The sequence below is a fragment of the Lingula anatina genome, chromosome 6 (genome assembly GCF_051362555.1).
Source record: "Lingula anatina isolate TDL-2025a chromosome 6, LinAna3.0, whole genome shotgun sequence".
Taxonomy (NCBI): domain Eukaryota; kingdom Metazoa; phylum Brachiopoda; class Lingulata; order Lingulida; family Lingulidae; genus Lingula; species Lingula anatina.
The window spans coordinates 23,876,030-23,893,189 of NC_141772.1; the positions used below are offsets into that span (position 1 = coordinate 23,876,030).

General features: G+C 37.7%; 3 protein-coding genes across 6 annotated transcripts; all 3 read left to right on the plus strand.

Moving 5' to 3' along the window:
• Positions 1–195: 195 nt before the first annotated feature.
• LOC106158044 (uncharacterized) lies at positions 196–11,939 on the plus strand. 4 transcript variants are annotated; one of them, XM_087015453.1, is made up of 7 exons: positions 196–332; positions 5,645–6,028; positions 6,945–7,100; positions 9,734–9,940; positions 10,220–10,316; positions 10,677–10,782; positions 10,999–11,939. In XM_087015453.1, the coding sequence occupies exons 3-7, from the start codon at positions 7,016–7,018 to the stop codon at positions 11,458–11,460; spliced, it is 957 nt and encodes a 318-aa protein (XP_086871579.1). In that variant the 5' UTR covers positions 196–332; positions 5,645–6,028; positions 6,945–7,015; the 3' UTR covers positions 11,461–11,939. The 4 variants fall into 4 exon arrangements, with proteins under 4 accessions (XP_086871579.1, XP_086871580.1, XP_086871581.1 ...); XM_087015454.1 differs by having other exon boundaries at positions 6,948–7,100; XM_087015455.1 differs by having other exon boundaries at positions 6,951–7,100.
• On the plus strand, positions 382–4,523 carry LOC147761397 (uncharacterized). Its single transcript, XM_087015452.1, has 2 exons — positions 382–1,729; positions 3,388–4,523. Exon 1 carries the CDS (start codon positions 627–629, stop codon positions 1,722–1,724), a length of 1,098 nt encoding a protein of 365 aa, XP_086871578.1. The 5' UTR covers positions 382–626; the 3' UTR covers positions 1,725–1,729; positions 3,388–4,523.
• A 2,014-nt stretch (positions 11,940–13,953) lies between the features above and the next one.
• On the plus strand, positions 13,954–16,877 carry LOC106172992 (uncharacterized). Its single transcript, XM_087016411.1, has 6 exons — positions 13,954–14,084; positions 14,635–14,703; positions 15,062–15,301; positions 15,701–15,806; positions 16,114–16,227; positions 16,445–16,877. The coding sequence occupies exons 1-6, from the start codon at positions 14,075–14,077 to the stop codon at positions 16,467–16,469; spliced, it is 564 nt and encodes a 187-aa protein (XP_086872537.1). The 5' UTR covers positions 13,954–14,074; the 3' UTR covers positions 16,470–16,877.
• The last annotated feature ends 283 nt before the right edge of the window (positions 16,878–17,160 follow it).

Genomic DNA, 17,160 nt, shown 5'->3' on the forward strand with positions numbered 1-17,160 from the left:
AACATTTTTTTTTTCATTATTTTTTATTTGACCTTTTCGAAAGTCATGACAACTGATATATTCAGGGCAAGGCAGTTTCCTGATAAATGTTAACTGAACATGCAGCTATTGTCCCCGGCTGCCTTTCAGTCATAATGAACGGCTTTGTCGCCAAAACAAACTCAAACAAGGTTATTTACATTTAGTGAGGTGTCATAAAGACAAGTTTACCAACAGTGGTGCGAGCTGTGAGCGAGCAGCGTATCATGACATTGTGGCTGGGTCAGTGCCATTAGCTGACCAAACGCTGCTTAACAACACTGACACAGCGAAAATTAAGTCCTGAATAAAAGGTAATTCTTTTTCGTAAGAAGAATTTCGTTGGTCTTAACTGAGATCCGGTTGCGCGCGCAGGTCACTTTAGGTTGCACGCTAGTTGAAGCAAGGAGTCTTGGTGCAATACTCCTTGGTTGAAGGGCGAATTTGTCTAGTGACGCTGATCTTTTTCACCGAAACGTAGTTTTGGGTGATTTTTATTGTGCACGTGGTGCATGCTATATCGTTATAGACAGTGGTCTTGCCGTTTGCAACGGTATTTGGCGCAATTTCAGTCAGGTTTCGTCGTCTGCTTCTGAACACGTGGTGTCATGGCGGACGAAACTACATGTAGTACCATTACTAAAAATGGACCTGAACACGTGAGTGATGGCAGGAAGGGTAAAGGGAAGTCGGCTTCCAAAAACCCTAAGTCTGTGGAGAAATCCTCGTCAGAGGATAATATTATGTCATTACTTGTATCTTTAAAAGCCTCTGTGGACGCTCAGGACGGCAGGTTAGAGAACATCGTCAGCCGTATTGATAATATGGAGGCGCAATATTCTCAGTATGACGACGAAGTTTACGTCGATAATGAATGTGTTGAGCCGGAGGAGGCAGGCACAACGGGTGAAAAAAGGAAGTTGGACTCGTATCTTCCCGACACGGAAGACAACCTGTTTAAGCACATGGCCAAGAAGTTTAACATGTCGGAGGAAATGGCCGACAACGTGGATGATGTGCTGGCCAAAACTGTGAACGATCTTTTTATGAATGGCCTGGACGAACAACATTTAAACGAGTTGATTAAACAGAACCACAGGCCAGGTAACTGTGATTACCTGCAAGTCGTGAAAACCAACCAGTTGATATGGGACCAGGTCCCAGGTTGGACCAAAGCAAACGATAGGAAAATGCAAAACATAGCACATACTTTGGTTAAAGGTGCAAACATTTTAGTTAAAACTGTAAACCAGATGGCCTTATACGAAAGGAATCCAGATAAGGACATGAGTGATCATATTGGCAGCATGATCGAAAACTGCAACGATGTCCTAGCACTCATGGGACATATGAACAGGCAGATAAATATGACAAGGAAAGATTTTTTGAAACCGCAATTGAGCGGAGAATATGCTCACCTCTGCAGTCATGAGCTGACTTACAGCCAAAAATTTTTATTTGGAGACGATCTTCCCAAAATGGCAAGGGATATAGAGGATTGCTCAAAAATCAAACATAAATTGTTTGACAGATCTCTCAGAGGACGTAGAGGACGTGGTGCCAGAGGCCGTGGATCTGTGTACAGAGGTGTTAATCGACCTACTGGAGGGGGAAGACCCAGAGTGTGGCAGGATGATCCTGGAGCAGGGCCTTCTTTTGCAAAAAACTATGTACGCAGGGGACAGAGGAATCTGCCCAAGCAATAAATGAGGTAAATAATTATTTTGAAGCAGGTAGATTGGCTGACTTTATTGATCAATGGAAACTGATTACAAGTGACCTATTTATTCTTGACATTGTAAAGCATTGTCATATTAATCTAGATTTTAACGGTGGGATTCCTGCCATTGTGAAATCAAATTGCAAGTTTAATAGGTTAGAAATGTCCATTATTGACATAGAAATTAAAAAATTATTGGACATGAAAGTGATTATTCCTGTGAATAGTGAAGCAGGCCAAATTTTATCACCAATTTTTTTGAGACAAAAAGAAAATGGTGAATACAGATTAATTCTGAATCTAAGGGAATTAAATCGGTTCATTCCATATCAGCATTTTAAGATGGAAACCTTTGAGAAAACCCTACCATTGATAACCAAAAATGTAAAAATGGGGTCTGTCGATATCCGTCATGCTTATTATTCAATTAAACTTGCAGATGAACAGCAAAAATTTTTTAGATTCCAGTGGAGGGATAAAATCTACCAATATACCTGCTTACCCAATGGGGTCAGTGAAGGCCCGCGATTGTTTACAAAACTTCTTAAACCAGTTTTTGGGAAACTGAGAAGTTTAGGTTATGTTAGTTCAGGGTACATTGATGACAGTTTAATAATTGGCAGTGATGATTTAGAATGTACGGAGAACTTAAATGCAACAGTTACACTTCTGTCCAAATTGGGTTTCATCATAAATGAAGACAAATCAGTTTTGAGACCAACAAGCAAGTTAAAATTTTTGGGAAATGTTATTGATTCTGACAAAATGATAGTAACACTGCCACTTGACAGGCAGGAGAAAATAATTTCTGCATGCGAAGAGTTGTATAATGTTTCAAAGGCACCTATTAGACAAGTGGCGAGAGTCATTGGGTTGTTAGTAGCAAGTTTTTCAGCTGTGGATTATGGCAAACTGTACTATAGGAAGTTAGAAAGAGCAAAGATTAAGGCTTTACAAGAATCGAAGGGTAACTATGATGCACCCATGATAATATCAAACAGTATGAGGTCAGATTTAATTTGGTGGATTGTCAACTTGAAATCCCAGCATAGGGTTATTGCTAGACCAAACCCCTCAGAGACTTTACATACAGACGCATCCACTTTAGGTTGGGGTGCAAGTTATAAAAACAATAATTTTGGAGGTAGATGGACGGATGTAGAGGGTAAATTGCCTATTAATGTATTAGAATTAATGGCCATTTTGAATGCACTCAAGTCCCTCAAACGTGATCTTAAGTCAAAGCATATTAAGGTGATGTCAGATAACACTACGGCAGTGTCATACATTAACAACATGGGAGGCACAGTTTCTGAAAACTGTAATAAAGTAGCATGTGACATATGGATTTGGTGTATATCACATGATGTCTGGTTAACATGTACACATATAGCTGGCAAAAATAATGAGGCAGCAGATAAGGCTTCCAGAGAATTCAAGGATGATCTTGAATGGAAATTAGACAGCAAGATTTTTCATAAGATATGTAATTTTTGGGGAATCCCAGATATAGACTGCTTTGCATCTAGAATAAATGCTCAAGTAGAAACATATTGTTCATGGAAGCCTGATCCAAACTGCTCTTTTGTTGATGCTTTTACCATTGACTGGGAAACTTTTAACTCAGTTTATTTGTTTCCACCTTTTAGCTTACTGGGAAACTGTGTGCAGAAAGTCAGACAGGACAGAGCCAAGGGAATCATTGTAGCACCAATGTGGCCCACACAAGCATGGTTTCCGAGACTGATGGAATTGTTGGTGGAGAAACCAGTCATAATACAGAAAAAGAAGAATCTTTTAAGACTTCCTCACCTGCAGTTGAAACACCCTTTGGAAGGGAAATTAAGACTGATTGCTTGCAAAGTGTCAGGAATAGTTTCAGAGAACGAGGATTTTCAGAGGACTCTACCAAAATACTTATGTTGTCTTGGAAAACAGGGACACAAAAACAATATAACACACACATTAACAGGTGGTTTCAGTACTGTAGTAAAAGGACGATTACTCCACTTTCGCCAACTTTGGAAGCAGTAATCGAGTTTTTAACTGAACAATTTAATAAAGGTTTGGGTTATGAGAGTTTGAACACTGCACGTGGAGCTCTCTCAGCTTTAGGAATAAACTTTGATGGATTCAGAATTGGAAATCACCCATTAATTATCAGATACATGAAGGGTGTGTTTGCAGCCAGACCATCACAACCCAGATACACAGAGGTGTGGGATGTTGAAAGAGTATTGACATATTTGAGGAAACTTTCTCCTGTTAAGCATATAACTCTCAAAGATTTGACATTAAAGCTAGTGATGCTCATGGCTCTGACTCAAGCTGCACGTACACAAACTTTGCAGTTGTTAAGTTTTCAAGGTTATAAAAAATTGAGAACTGAGTTTTTGTTCAAGTTAGATGGTTCTTTAAAACAAAATAGGCCAGGTTATAATGTTGTTTCAGTATCTTTTAAGGCCTACCCTCCAGACAGGAGGCTTTGTGTGTATACTGTATTGAAGGAATATTTGTTTCGCACAAAAGTCATGAGAAATGACAAGAACTGTGCACGTTTGTTAATAAGTTACATGAAACCACATCATAATGTCGCAAGAGACACAGTAGCAAGATGGATAAAAACTGTTATGAGTAGAGCTGGTATAGACACTTATACATTTAGCTCTCACAGTGTTAGAGCTGCAGCTACCTCTAAGGCAAAAGCCTCTGCAGTACCTATATCAGTCATTATTGACAAAGCTGGTTGGTCTAAGAAAAGTACTTTTGCGAAGTTCTATGACAAGCGCATTGTAAGTAATCAAGACAGATTCCAGGATGGAGTTCTGGGTAAATAAAGAATCTTTTGAAATGAATGAAATGTTTGTCACATCAAGCTTTAAAGTCTCAGTTAAGACCAACGAAATTCTTCTTACGAAAAAGAATTTAAAAAATTAAACGAGACTTACCTTGGTTAAGTCGAAGTTTGATTTCAATTCTTTGAGTAAAGAATTGAGGGAGGGCTTAACTGCCACCCTCCCACCCAACTTTGGGTTACAGCTCATTGCTTGTATTATAGAGGAAGAGAGCTGTGGGGAATTAATGTAATTAATTCCATGTGGTTAATGTGACAAACACTTTGAAAAGTGCCCTGCGCGCGCAACCGGATCTCAGTTAAGCCCTCCCTCAATTCTTTACTCAAAGAATTGAAATCAAACTTCGACTTAACCAAGGTAAGTCTCGTTTAATTTTTTAAATTATGCCGATGCTTGTGCATTTTAAAGAGATTTGCTTGCCGTTATTTCAAATACCAATACTTCAAATACATTTTACAGGGTTAATATCATTTAACAAGCCACTGTGTCACTTGATCGTAACATCATTTTGATTTTTTTCACGAATCCGTACTTTGGTCAAAAATGAAAATTATTCCTAGAAATACACAAGATGCCTGTAGGGTGCATGCAATAGCTCCTGCTTGAATAAGGTATGTTCTTGTAAAATAACACTCACATGACGTACAGGTGACTTTGTGGAAAACTAAGACGCAAGATGGTAGGTCCATGAAGTTTTCTCTAGTTGTCCAGTCGGTACCTACACGCACGCACTACCGTCACCCGTCCACACACGCACGCGCGCACACACACACGCACACACGTGACGGGGCGCAGGCACAAAGCGTCTGGTGTCACTCAGGTATTCAGGTGGGTCGTACTGTATCTACAGGTGAGAAAGGTGAATGAAATACATCGTAATTTTAATGGAACCGCTGTCATTGTTCTGTCGTTATTTATTATTTTGCTCCTTGGAGGACATTAACAACGGACTCATTGGCCTATGTCAATTGAAAAGAGAAAAAAATAACGCCCTTTGCTTGTAAACACCACAATTTCAATAGACTATAGTTTTTATTCATTTATTTTTCAGCTGTCTGTTTAAGAGAACAAGGTTACTCAAAGGCCTTGGGCACTTTTTGGGTTCGATGTGAAAGAAACTGTTGCTCTCTGTATTAGCCCAGCGAACGCCTGGGGCACATTTTAGATTCGAAGGGAAAGAAACTGCTGCTCTCTGTACTAGGCCGGTGAACGCCCTGGAGAAGACTAATTCCCCACTTCAGTGTGACACGCACACCAAGCACGGGGTCAAAGTATTGGGTTAAAACGTGAGCAAAGGACGTGCTTCTCGCTTAAGTACACTTGACGACTAACTGGTGCAGAAAAGACTCGGTGGCTTCAGTGTTGGCGATAGTGTGACCGGGATGGCGTCGTCTTGGAAAGTGAAATGGCTACTTGGCTTTTGATACCCCACCGGGTAAGTTTATCTCACTTTGTTCAAGTTAAGGTAAATTTAAAATGACTATCTGTCGTTTTCATATTGGTTCTTGGCCAATTATTAAGATTTTATTATGAAAGTATCAGATCTTATAGTAAAATGCAGTGCTGTTCTAGGTGTTTTTAAGCACAGAAAAAAAATCTTACAATAATTCCAATGTTTTTTTTTTTAATTCTTTTTGTAAAGGTTTTGTATTTATTTGATCAGCAAATCCTGTGTCAATCTACGTGGCTTTGTTTGTGAAAGGGATAGGTTGGCCACATTATTTCTCCCCCTCTTACACCCTGTACCCTACAAAAACTTTCTAACATCAAAAATAAAAATAGGTTCTTTTACGATAACTTTAATGTCGTCGATATTCTAGCGCTACCTCTGAATTATTGCAACACTTTGATCACTGCCAGGTTACTGCATGAAAACCAAGACAAATTGTCGTCTGATTTATTTCTCATGTGTTGATGTCTCTCTCGTTTCCATTTTCCTGGTAAACAACAGATAAATGAAATACGAACGAAAAAATAGAGTGTAACGAGTTTAAGGCTCATACACCAATTTTCAGATGTATTTAGGTGAAAAGAAATAAGATCGAGACCCCCTGCATACAATAGACTAGCTGAATATGTTCAGTGATACGTTATATATTACAGGGATTTTTATTCATTCTCTTGTATGAATATTAATAAATTGGTTTATCACAAAATGGAAAAAATATTATAGGTGTAAATTTGGGCACCTGTAAGAAAACTATTGTAATAAGATCTAATCTGTTCAAGGTATTTTCACAAAGCACTGCAAGGTGTTGCTGTACAGGTCAGGTCAACATGGGGTCCTTTTATAAGGAGCTATCATGATTTGTGAACTTAAACCGTTAATGCAAAATCAACCTATTTTTCAGCAGTTTCAGTGAAGTTAAACCGACAGCGAAATATCTGAACTAAGTTTGGGTTTTGGAGCACTATCTCGACCATGGCACTGTACAGTACTAGTTGGACGGTCAAGCTTGGTCTTGGCCTTGTGATCTTGGCCTCACTGACCACGGTGACCTTGACAAGTAAGTTGGGTTTTTTTTATCGCTGTCTAACTTTATGTCTAGTTTTTTGTGCTCCCCCCCTCTCTCTCTCTCTCTCTCTCTCTCTCTCTGACGCTTACGCAAGCACGGAGTATAGTCTACAGAGTCGATTAAAAGACAGAAATAATTTTAAGAAATCAAATAAAAACTTAATGCTGGACTCTTGTAAAATTAAATTAATTCTAAGAAATTGAGGATTCCTCACTTCAAATGAGAGTTCATTATTTAAGAATAAAACCAATAGCAGTAATATCCCCACAAAAAGCCCCGTAAAATGGCGTCACAACCCAATACACAGAATGCTAAAAATTCGACTTAAAGTTATCAAACAAAATTGAATGACAAGTTTACCAAGTGATATAAGAGAAATGCCAGGATTATTTAAATAGCTCAATAATCTTAAATAGGGTATGGATATTCGGGAAAATAGGCCAATTTGTGCTTTTCTTCAAATGCTGTGTAGATATTTTATCCAAGTCTTAGTAATCAGTCAGTAAATAAATCTTGATATATTACTTAACAGCGATCGAGGATTATTCCTTTCTCAAACCATGCCAATATGTGGTTTCCCTTATGTTTAGATATTTTATCAACGTCGTTAACTGGGTCTTAGTAATCAGTAAGCAAAAAATCTTTATTTAACAGCAATAAAGGATTGTTCCTTTTTCCAGCTCGTTTAAATATAGACTTATACCCGATTCCCTTCATTACTTTTTATTGAGGAATACCTACGGATGCGCATAAATTTTTTTCTATTCATCTTTTTTTTATCAAAACATCATTTCTATTCAGGTAATCTGCCGTGGCGTTGTCAATATTTTGTTAGGAACCGGTAATAGTGGAACCACAGAGTAAAGTCTACCGGGGATGGTTGTTGACAATAATATTGATTCGTAGCCTGGGGAGGTTCATAATAAACCTTTGGGTATAAATCGGTCTTGTGTGACCTCGGTCTCTTTTGTAAACTAATACGGCCTTCAGAGTCAACACGTACAAACCGTGCAGTGACGGTTTGTTTTGAGAGACACGAATTATAAAAAAAACATTTTGAAGAGTTTTTGTCGTGCAACACAAAGCTCTGCTGGTTTTGAGTGGATTTGAAACGGTTTGTTTCGTTTTCATAGCGATTTTACCCTTCCTGTCTCGCGTGTCACAAATATTATCGTTGTAAACGCAGCCTAGATTAATCATTATGAACCCTATATATACCGTGACAGGCTGCCTTTATAAAATATTGACCTCGTCATTTCGACAAAAAAATTCATTCTTATTAAGTCTTGGTGATATTCGGGTCAAAGTTACACTGTCATAGTCTAGGTTTGACGAAAGCTTTTTAATATTAAGACGCACGCGAAGCGTTTTTTTTTTTTTTTTTAGGTAATCGGATACTCATCCTGCTTGATGTATTGGTCTTGATCTCGTGTGTTGATTGACGGAGGCGCCCTAACCCTTGAGTGCACGTGACTGACGTCTGCAACGTCATTGTAGCGTTACTTTGAAATACCTGAAAAATGTTGCCGCGTTTTAACTCCTAAGGTTATCTCTGTTTGTGTTGACAAATCCGTTCCACCCACCAACCCGTACATCAAATACAACTGACAATTGAAAATTTAAAATAAAATGATATAAAGATTAAGTTGAGTTAACTTGGTTTGGCCTTAAGATGGCAATTAAATGGTCCTTAATGACGGTTCAAACTAATACACGTCACCGCGTCATCGTAACTATATACTTAAGAAAACAAATGCCAAATGCAATTTTTTTTTAAAAGTCAAAGACAAACTTGAAGATCAAAGAAGCAGAAGTACCTCACGTAATCGGGTATTAAATCCAGGCCACACAAAGACCCGCACAGACGGTGACGCACTTATTTTCATAAGCTTCCCTGTATCTCTTTATTAAATAAAAGCGATATAAAGGGATTGGATAAGCTACGGGCTCTTCATGTCACTTCTATGGTTCAGTTTTATGCCACAAGTGAAATGTGAGAAACAATTAAGGAACTTTCTTTATTCATTCAATCGTTTGTCTATTGATTTATCTTTTTGTCGGTTTAATCTGTTTATCATTAATTCTATGTATTGCTTTTTTTCGTTTACATAATTAATTATATTAAATCTATAAGCCAAATCGGTTTATTTAAACATTAATTTCAACTGACGAAAATACAACTTGCTCCCATTTCTGTGACCATAAGGTTTATACATATACATTTTCGGGACGTGCGTACTTAAGTGTGTGAGCGAAGTTTTGCATCATACGTATATTTCTGCACTTTCCTTTCTTTCTTTTCACTCTATTTATGTATTCCTATTGTAACGTGTAATCGAAACAAAAACCAACCTACTATACTATTATATTATATTATATTATATTATACAATTATACCATTATACTTTAATTAACTATTATTAGAACTATATTGCTACAGTTTCATCCAATCCTCTCTCAGCTCCAGTGGTTTGGTGTTAAAATCACCTGAAGGCTGAATCTAATTGTAAAATTTTGAAATAAAGATTATATGTGAATCATCTTTATTTATAATTATGATTAAGGTAAGTAGCACTGAGGCAAATGTATGTATGTATGTATGTATGTATGTATTATTATTCCAGCGACATGTTCCATCCCTCTCGGCATCTCCAATGGGTTTATCATCACCACAGGACCGTACGTGAATGGTACTACGGTGATGTATGGCTGTATGACCGGGTTTAGGATGTCTGGTACACCGTCACAGCTCTGTAACTCCTCCCTGGAGTGGGAGGGGCTACCCCCTAACTGTACCCAGCCATCTGAACCGACGGAAACCGTCACCAACAGTACGTTTCTGGCCAACTGTCTTCGACTTTGGCTTCGATGCATTTAATATGGACGTTGAGTCGATTTTTATTCACTTATTTTTAAAAGATGAAATCTCCCTAATTTCTGGTTATGAACATTTAAATGCGGTTTAGGCCTATCAAAATGAAATTTCGAGTGGCATTACTTACATTAATGCAATAGAAGCGCAGTTTGCAATGGGTTTCTAAATTAGAAATTAGAAAATAGTTTATCTTACTTGATTGTTTTAATCTTTTCTTCTAATCTTGTCGTTTCAGTTGTCCCGTATTGGGTATTTCTAGTCGCAGCTTGCCTCATACTGCTTTGTCTTATATTTATCGTCATTGTGTCGTGTCTGTATTGTGTATTTAAACGGTAAGTCGAATTTAAAATAGTGCTCTGAATTCTAAAACATAGGTACATATGCTATGATAAAGCAAGAGAAGGGATGAAGTAAAATTTGAAGCCTTATTAATTACAAATTAAAGTAGGAAGAGTGAAGAATTTTTCATCAACTACTTCCCTTTCATCGCATTCTTTGGTTCCAATATAAGTTTAGGCTTTATTTGAATTTTCGATTTCTATGCCATATGTTTTTTGATAAACGAATATGATAAAAGCAAGGCATTAACCAATGATCATTTCAGTCTTTTTACTGTTTTAAAGAGTAAAATGCATCTTTTAATTTAAGCCCTTTAAATCCGCTTTTTTAAATTACTTATTTTATCATTTCAGGCGGTCGCATGGAGAAAACCAAGTCAGGTCGTCCCCACTACCGACCATTGTGACGCCACGCGAGGAAAAGGTCCATTTTGCCGGGGATCTATATTCAAATGATGGGGTAAGGACGTACATCTTTTACACAGTACCACAGGGGAGTGGCCAATCTCCATATCTCAATGTCAAATATCATTAATGTTGTATAAAAAGTCATTCTTTTAATTTGATTGTTCACGTTTTCATTCACAAGTGGTCCTTTTAGAAATTATGAAAACAAATTATCGAATTAAATTTCTGCTTGAATGGAAGAAATATTTGTCATATTTATTTATTGCAGGTGCTATACGTTAAGAGTTATCATTCGTCCGGGCCTGAAAGTACGCAATACATGAAGGGAAATACGACGCTTGCCACTGAAGACGGAGGCTGGATTACAGTGGTGACAGACGATTTTCTTCCCAAGAATGGACGCCTACCTTGCACGTGCAGCGCGCACTGGCAAAAACACTATCATTTCCGGCGTTTTACAGAGACGAAGGATATCTCCACAATGACCGACGTTAAGAAAAACAATACAACGCTTGAGTCGGATGCTACCAGTCCTAGAACGTCGACGGATTCTGGTGAAAATAAGTTTAGGAAAATAGCTGAGATGGTGGGCACCAAAGCCACCATAGCCGAGGCGTTAGGAAGAAACACACAACTGGCGGTGAAATACAAACAACCGGCTAAAAAGTTAGAAAATAAATGGCTGCCGCATTCACATAACGTGAGATATGAAAACCAAAGTACGAAATGACCGCTGCTCAATTTTTTTAAAAATATATTTAATATCAAAAAGAAACAATGAAAATGCACATGTCTACGGAAGAAGGGCATGACATAACTTCATGCTACTTTAGTGACATTAGCCTATATTCTATGCATGCTGCCACAATTGTGGTGTTTCTTATTTGCCTTTATTTGCCTGTCTCGTCTTTTTGCTAGAACGCCTTATGTTCTTGTAGAAATGCATGCATGGTAATCGACACTAATTGGCTCCAAATGCCATTGTTTCATTGTGTTCACTTTCATATGAATTCCTTCATTTACTATGGGTATTGTAAGAAATTTCACATTGCTGGTAATAGAAGGTGAACAATTTTATAATTATTTCCAAATTTTGATTATGCTCAGACACGCGTGTTAATCTTAAGCCGATTCTGTCTAGCCTGTTTGTTGCAATGTTGGTGCTTTTTTGCCTTATTGTGAATAAATGGATTATATTTTCCTACACAATTTACGGTTTAATTTCTTTTTATTGAACTACATACATAGCCCTTATAAAATCCCTACCTCACTGTACAGGGCCTCAGCCAAGACCAATGTAAAACCACCTGTTTAATAATCCAGTAGCCATTATGTCTTTAAAATTTTACGTTATCCCCCTGTGGCCTTGTAACTTCATCCTTAGGCTGAAAAGAGTTACATTAAAGCGTTGTATTCAGTAACGCTGTATGTAAAATTACAACACAAATAACTTTATTCAACTGGTATCAGTTTTCGGCGAGGCTTTATTGAACATGTCAAAATTCAAAAGTTTCTTAAAATCACTGCAACTTTAACAGTGCATTGATGTAATGAAGCGCTGATTGCTGGCGTACGATGTTGCGTGATAGATTATTCAGTGATCAAAGGTTAAACCTGTAACTGTAAGTTGATTTCGATTTGATAATACAGAATTTAAAGAAACATGCAAGCTCCATTGTCTTCGTCGACTTTTTCAATGTATTGCAAGCGTTGCTAAAGCTGAACAACACAAATCGTTTTGACAAAAAGCTACGACGTTCCTTCTTCTGGGGTAATGTGCCGGGTTTATGGGCTGATAAAAATGGCAAAAGTTCAACCATGTCGATGTAAAAACCTTCAACTGGGTTCCCATACCTAGATCGATCTAACAGGATCGGTCCATCTCCAAGGGGTTTCTCGCTAAATTGCTTTCAACTTAAGCGGCTTAGATGTCTGGCACGCCTACTAAAGGTGCTAAACGATTGTTAATTTCCCCCTAACAGCTTCTATAGGCGTGTCAGACATGTAAGCCTCTTAATTTGATTGCAATTTAGCGAGAATCCCCTTGGAGATAGATCGATCCACAGTTAGTTCGATAGGGGCTGGGAATGGTCCCAGAACTCTAATAACGCCCGTATTAAAACCCACGTTAAAATGCCATCGAATTTGAAATGCATTGTACTTAATGCCTCAATATTTAAACGCTGAGATAGGATTTACTTTTCAAACGGCTGTGGTGTTGTAATGCTATCCCTCTGCAAATACGTCTATTGCACAACTATTATTGGTAGATTTACAGAAGTTATTTGATCACCTTTACAAAGCTTTGACGACGAAGATTAAAAGCCGTTTACTCATTTAAAGCGTCATCAATGTCAATTTGTTCAAATTATCACGAAATATTTATCCAAAAATAAGGACCACTTTATCCTACAATTTGCAATAACATTGTGATGGCCTTTGAACAAAGGTTAGATTGGTGTGTGCCTGCTTTTTGACAAATGGTAGATCTGAGAAGAGTTTTGAGAGGGATTACGAAGGAAAAAGATAGGAATAAGAGGTCTTATGACGGCTGTGACACCGGAATCCGCAATATTGAAATCTAACATGAACTACGCCCTTTAGTACACACATTATTGCAAATAAAATCCGTATTTAATATTATCCTTGTGTTAAATATTTCATTAAAGTTCTTAAGTTGCCAAAAGCAAGTCAATTCAGTTTCAAAACTCCCTTGCATGTTGACAGAGGACAGAGGCAATACATTATGCCCGTCACGTAACCCCAAGATTGTCTTAATCTTACGGGTTACGACCGTTAAATTAAAGAAACGCACCGAGTCTATGAAAGTGTCCATTATACCGGCTGGTATATTTCTTCTAAATTTTAAACGCTAAAAGGACAAACAGCGTACTGCTGTGACATTTGACCCATCGAGCCTTGACCCTACCACGGCCATGTCCCGGGTTTAAGTCCATAAACATTTTTCATACGTTGGTTTCAAATTTCCAACCCCATTGTTTCCCAAATAAAACAGATTAGTTTAACAAATAAAGCGTTGCGATTTTTTATGCGCGGTAAATACACTGAACTGTTGCCGAAACCAAATTGAGCGCATGATAGAGCCTAGGGTATCAGGTGTGTGTACCCGTTTCTATAAACATTTCTATTCACGTGGAGTGTGTTGTCATTTGTTTGCCTGTGACCTCTGACCCCTGAAGAGGCTGAGTAAATCAAACACACTGCATGCTGTAGTTGACTGGTACCTTACCTGTCTATTCCCGCTGGCCGACGAGAAACAAGATGGTGGTCTTCTGAATACATGTATTAACCGGGTAGATACATTGAATATTTTGAGACTTGGTATGTCTAAAGGTATTTCTAATTTCTACGTTTTATCCCATAAAAGAAAAAGGTTGAATCCAATTGATTTATTCTGTCTATTCCTTTCTTTCTCACTCGCTCTCCGTTTTTTTTTCAATGAAATCTGTAATCCGACAGGCGATATTTTAGTCTAAGCAGTATAGGGGTCTGCTTGAAATATCCGATCAGTCAAAGACCCAATAACACGCCCGTGAAGTGAAATTTTTCATAGGAAGATAGTAATGAAAGTCAGGAACTTTGTGGCAAGTGGTCTCTCTCTGTTAGATAATGTAATAGATGTATTTTCAAGCTTCCAAATGCAGCTTGTAAAAATGCGAATCTTTGATAGGTTTTAGAATGTGAATTCACTTCCTTTCAGGTATTTTTTTTTTATTTTTGATTAACATGACAAACATAGACACTGCTAATCTTGAATTTGAAATCGGTAGCCACGGATTTTGACAAGAGCTGTTTCTTAAGCCGGATACTACATATCCTTCATGTAGTGATTTATGATTGAGATTTTCTCTCATTTCATTTTTGTGATATTTTCCTTTTACAGCTACAAAAATGACTACATGGCTATGTGCCTGTGTCCTTTGCGCTTGCGCACTTGGGTGGCACGTCACAGGTAAGTTTTAACTGGTGTCGCAAGATCAGACGCTGGTAGAAAACTATTTATGCTAAAACAATCTGTACTTAACGTACACGGACAGGGGATTCTTTAATCCGACTCCTACAATATTTTGGTCCTCTCCCTCCTTTTTTATACCTCCGCCTTTTCAATGAATGTTTACTCTCACGATCTTTTTCCAATTTTAACAACATTGAGTTAATACGTGTACATCTAAAGTTTTTAACACTGCAATACATGCTTACGTTTTTTCTCATAGCAAATATTATATTGTATTATTATATTGTATATTATATTATATTATATAAACAGCTCGAAAAATCCAACATTTTGTTTTATTATTTCTGTATTTTAGACGCCGCCTGCCCCGACCCCGAAAATGTCACCAACGCCATCATTGTGACAACCGGTCCTTATAACGGCGGCGACATTGTGACGTATTACTGTACGTCAGACGCCATCATGAGTGGAAAGCCCTCTATGCTTTGTGTGAGTAACACTAACCAATGGCGGGGCTCGCCTCCCACGTGTGAGACGACAACCACCGCCGTCCCCACCACCACCACTGTGAAGAACTACTATGAACTCGTCAGTGGTACGTGTGTTCTCCTGACTATGAGCTCATTCCCAATAAAAATGTCCTTCTACGTGGATCGATCCAACTCCGCGGGACTTCTGGCTGAATGCAAACAGTTGTACAAATTTTAAAACACGCTTCCTCTTGTTTCCAACGTGCTGTCGTGTTAGCCTGGTAATCTGATTGCATTCAGCGAGAGTCCCTGCGGAGTTGGATCGATCTAAGTAGAACGATTGTTCCATTGGGAATGAGCCTATGAACCAGATTTAGCAGCAACAATATCGTTTTAAATACTTTTCTTTTTTTTCTCATTTTCATTTTAGAACCTTTTCTTACTTAAGTTTTGGATTTAATTATGTTATTATATGATAATATATTTAGAAGCAGCTGTTTTTAAATTTTTCAAACATTTTCCAGGTGTTTTGGTAGACGAGTGGGTGTTCATCCTTACAGTTGGCATATTCTCAGTGTTACTGATAATTCTCATGGTGATGGCGTTTCTCATTCTATGCTGCTACTGGAGGTGAGTTAGCAGGGACTTCTGATCTCTTTTGTATAAACTCAGATCCCTTTTTTATCTATTATCCTTATTATTTTTTGTTAACAGATCTTATTTCGCTCGTGAAAATATATGGTGGGCGAATATTTTTGTGTTGAAATGTAACTCTTTTTAAAAGGGAGTTGAATATCAATGGTGCGAATAATGGAGTGTATTGTAGTTTAATTCAAAAACTTTTTAACTTGTTTGTTCTGGAGTAAAAACCTAACCTATGGTGTCATAGAGATTGCTTTAGTTCTAGCGTACTGATTTCAGATATATCTCGTTTTAGGCGCTACAATAACGGGACGACAATCAAAACCATAGAGAGACAGCCCACTGTACAGAGTATAGTTTTGATGGACATAGAAAAGGACGGCTACAGCATCACTCCCAACGGCAGCAGGTGCGTGACACAAGCAGTGGTGACTTGAGAGAGAGAGAGTTGCTCTTCTCTGTACATGCTTTTTATAAGGCTTACATCAACTTATCTTTATGACTCTATAAGCACAAGAAGTCAGTGTAACGTGCCCAGTGTATAAGTTGCTTGCGAGATGGTTACACAGATATACCCTGATATCGTTAACGGTTTTTTAAGGTAATTGTGTTTGTTTTACTTTCAGTCGGCGGTCTTTTGAAGCATACTGACATGCAGTGTACGACGTGAGGTGGCGCTGTTATGTTAGCCAAGACAGGCCCTTCCAAAACTATATGCTGCTCTTGGATTTTATTTCAAATTTTTTATATTTTCCCCACCATAAATCTGTATATGATTTATTAACATGTAAACTTTATAACTCAAGATTTGTTTTGTCATCTCAGTAAAATACTAGACCGGATGAAGGTTTTTTTTTATCTCGAAAGAAACTATTTATTTATTCATTGGGTCAAGGTTGTTTTGGCATCGTTTGACCTTAAACTATGTCCGTTCAAATTATCATTCTAAAACGATATGATTTATATGTGAAAGTGACAAAGCTAGTCATCCCATCTTATATCTATGATGAAATCAATGTTCTCTGGACAACGTGACTTAATTTGTTATATGTTTACTGATGTGCTTTCAAAATGAATAAATTATTTTGCTTAATTGCTTCTACATTGAGTTGGTTAAGGGAGTTAAGTACTACCATTCTTCTTATTTGATTGGATAACCCCATAAAAACATTAAAATATAATTTGACTGTAAACTGACCTATCACGGCCTAATAAAAATATTGGCCAAAATAATATGAGTCTCTCCCCCCCCCCCTTACACAAATCAATACGACACAGGCGCTGAGTGCTAATGGTTGCGTAATGCATCATGCATTGTTTTTTAATGTCTTTATGTTTTGTG

Bases quoted from the DNA above. Each gene is read 5' to 3' on its own strand.
- LOC106158044 (XM_087015453.1), top strand. From the start codon at position 7,016: ATGGCACTGTACAGTACTAGTTGGACGGTCAAGCTTGGTCTTGGCCTT. The intron at 7,101-9,733 runs GTAAGTTGGGTT...TTATTATTCCAG, and splicing joins GACCACGGTGACCTTGACAA to CGACATGTTCCATCCCTCTC. The intron at 10,783-10,998 runs GTAAGGACGTAC...TATTTATTGCAG, and splicing joins ATCTATATTCAAATGATGGG to GTGCTATACGTTAAGAGTTA.
- LOC147761397 (XM_087015452.1), top strand. From the start codon at position 627: ATGGCGGACGAAACTACATGTAGTACCATTACTAAAAATGGACCTGAA.
- LOC106172992 (XM_087016411.1), top strand. The intron at 14,704-15,061 runs GTAAGTTTTAAC...TCTGTATTTTAG, and splicing joins ACTTGGGTGGCACGTCACAG to ACGCCGCCTGCCCCGACCCC. The intron at 16,228-16,444 runs GTGCGTGACACA...TTTTACTTTCAG, and splicing joins ATCACTCCCAACGGCAGCAG to TCGGCGGTCTTTTGAAGCAT.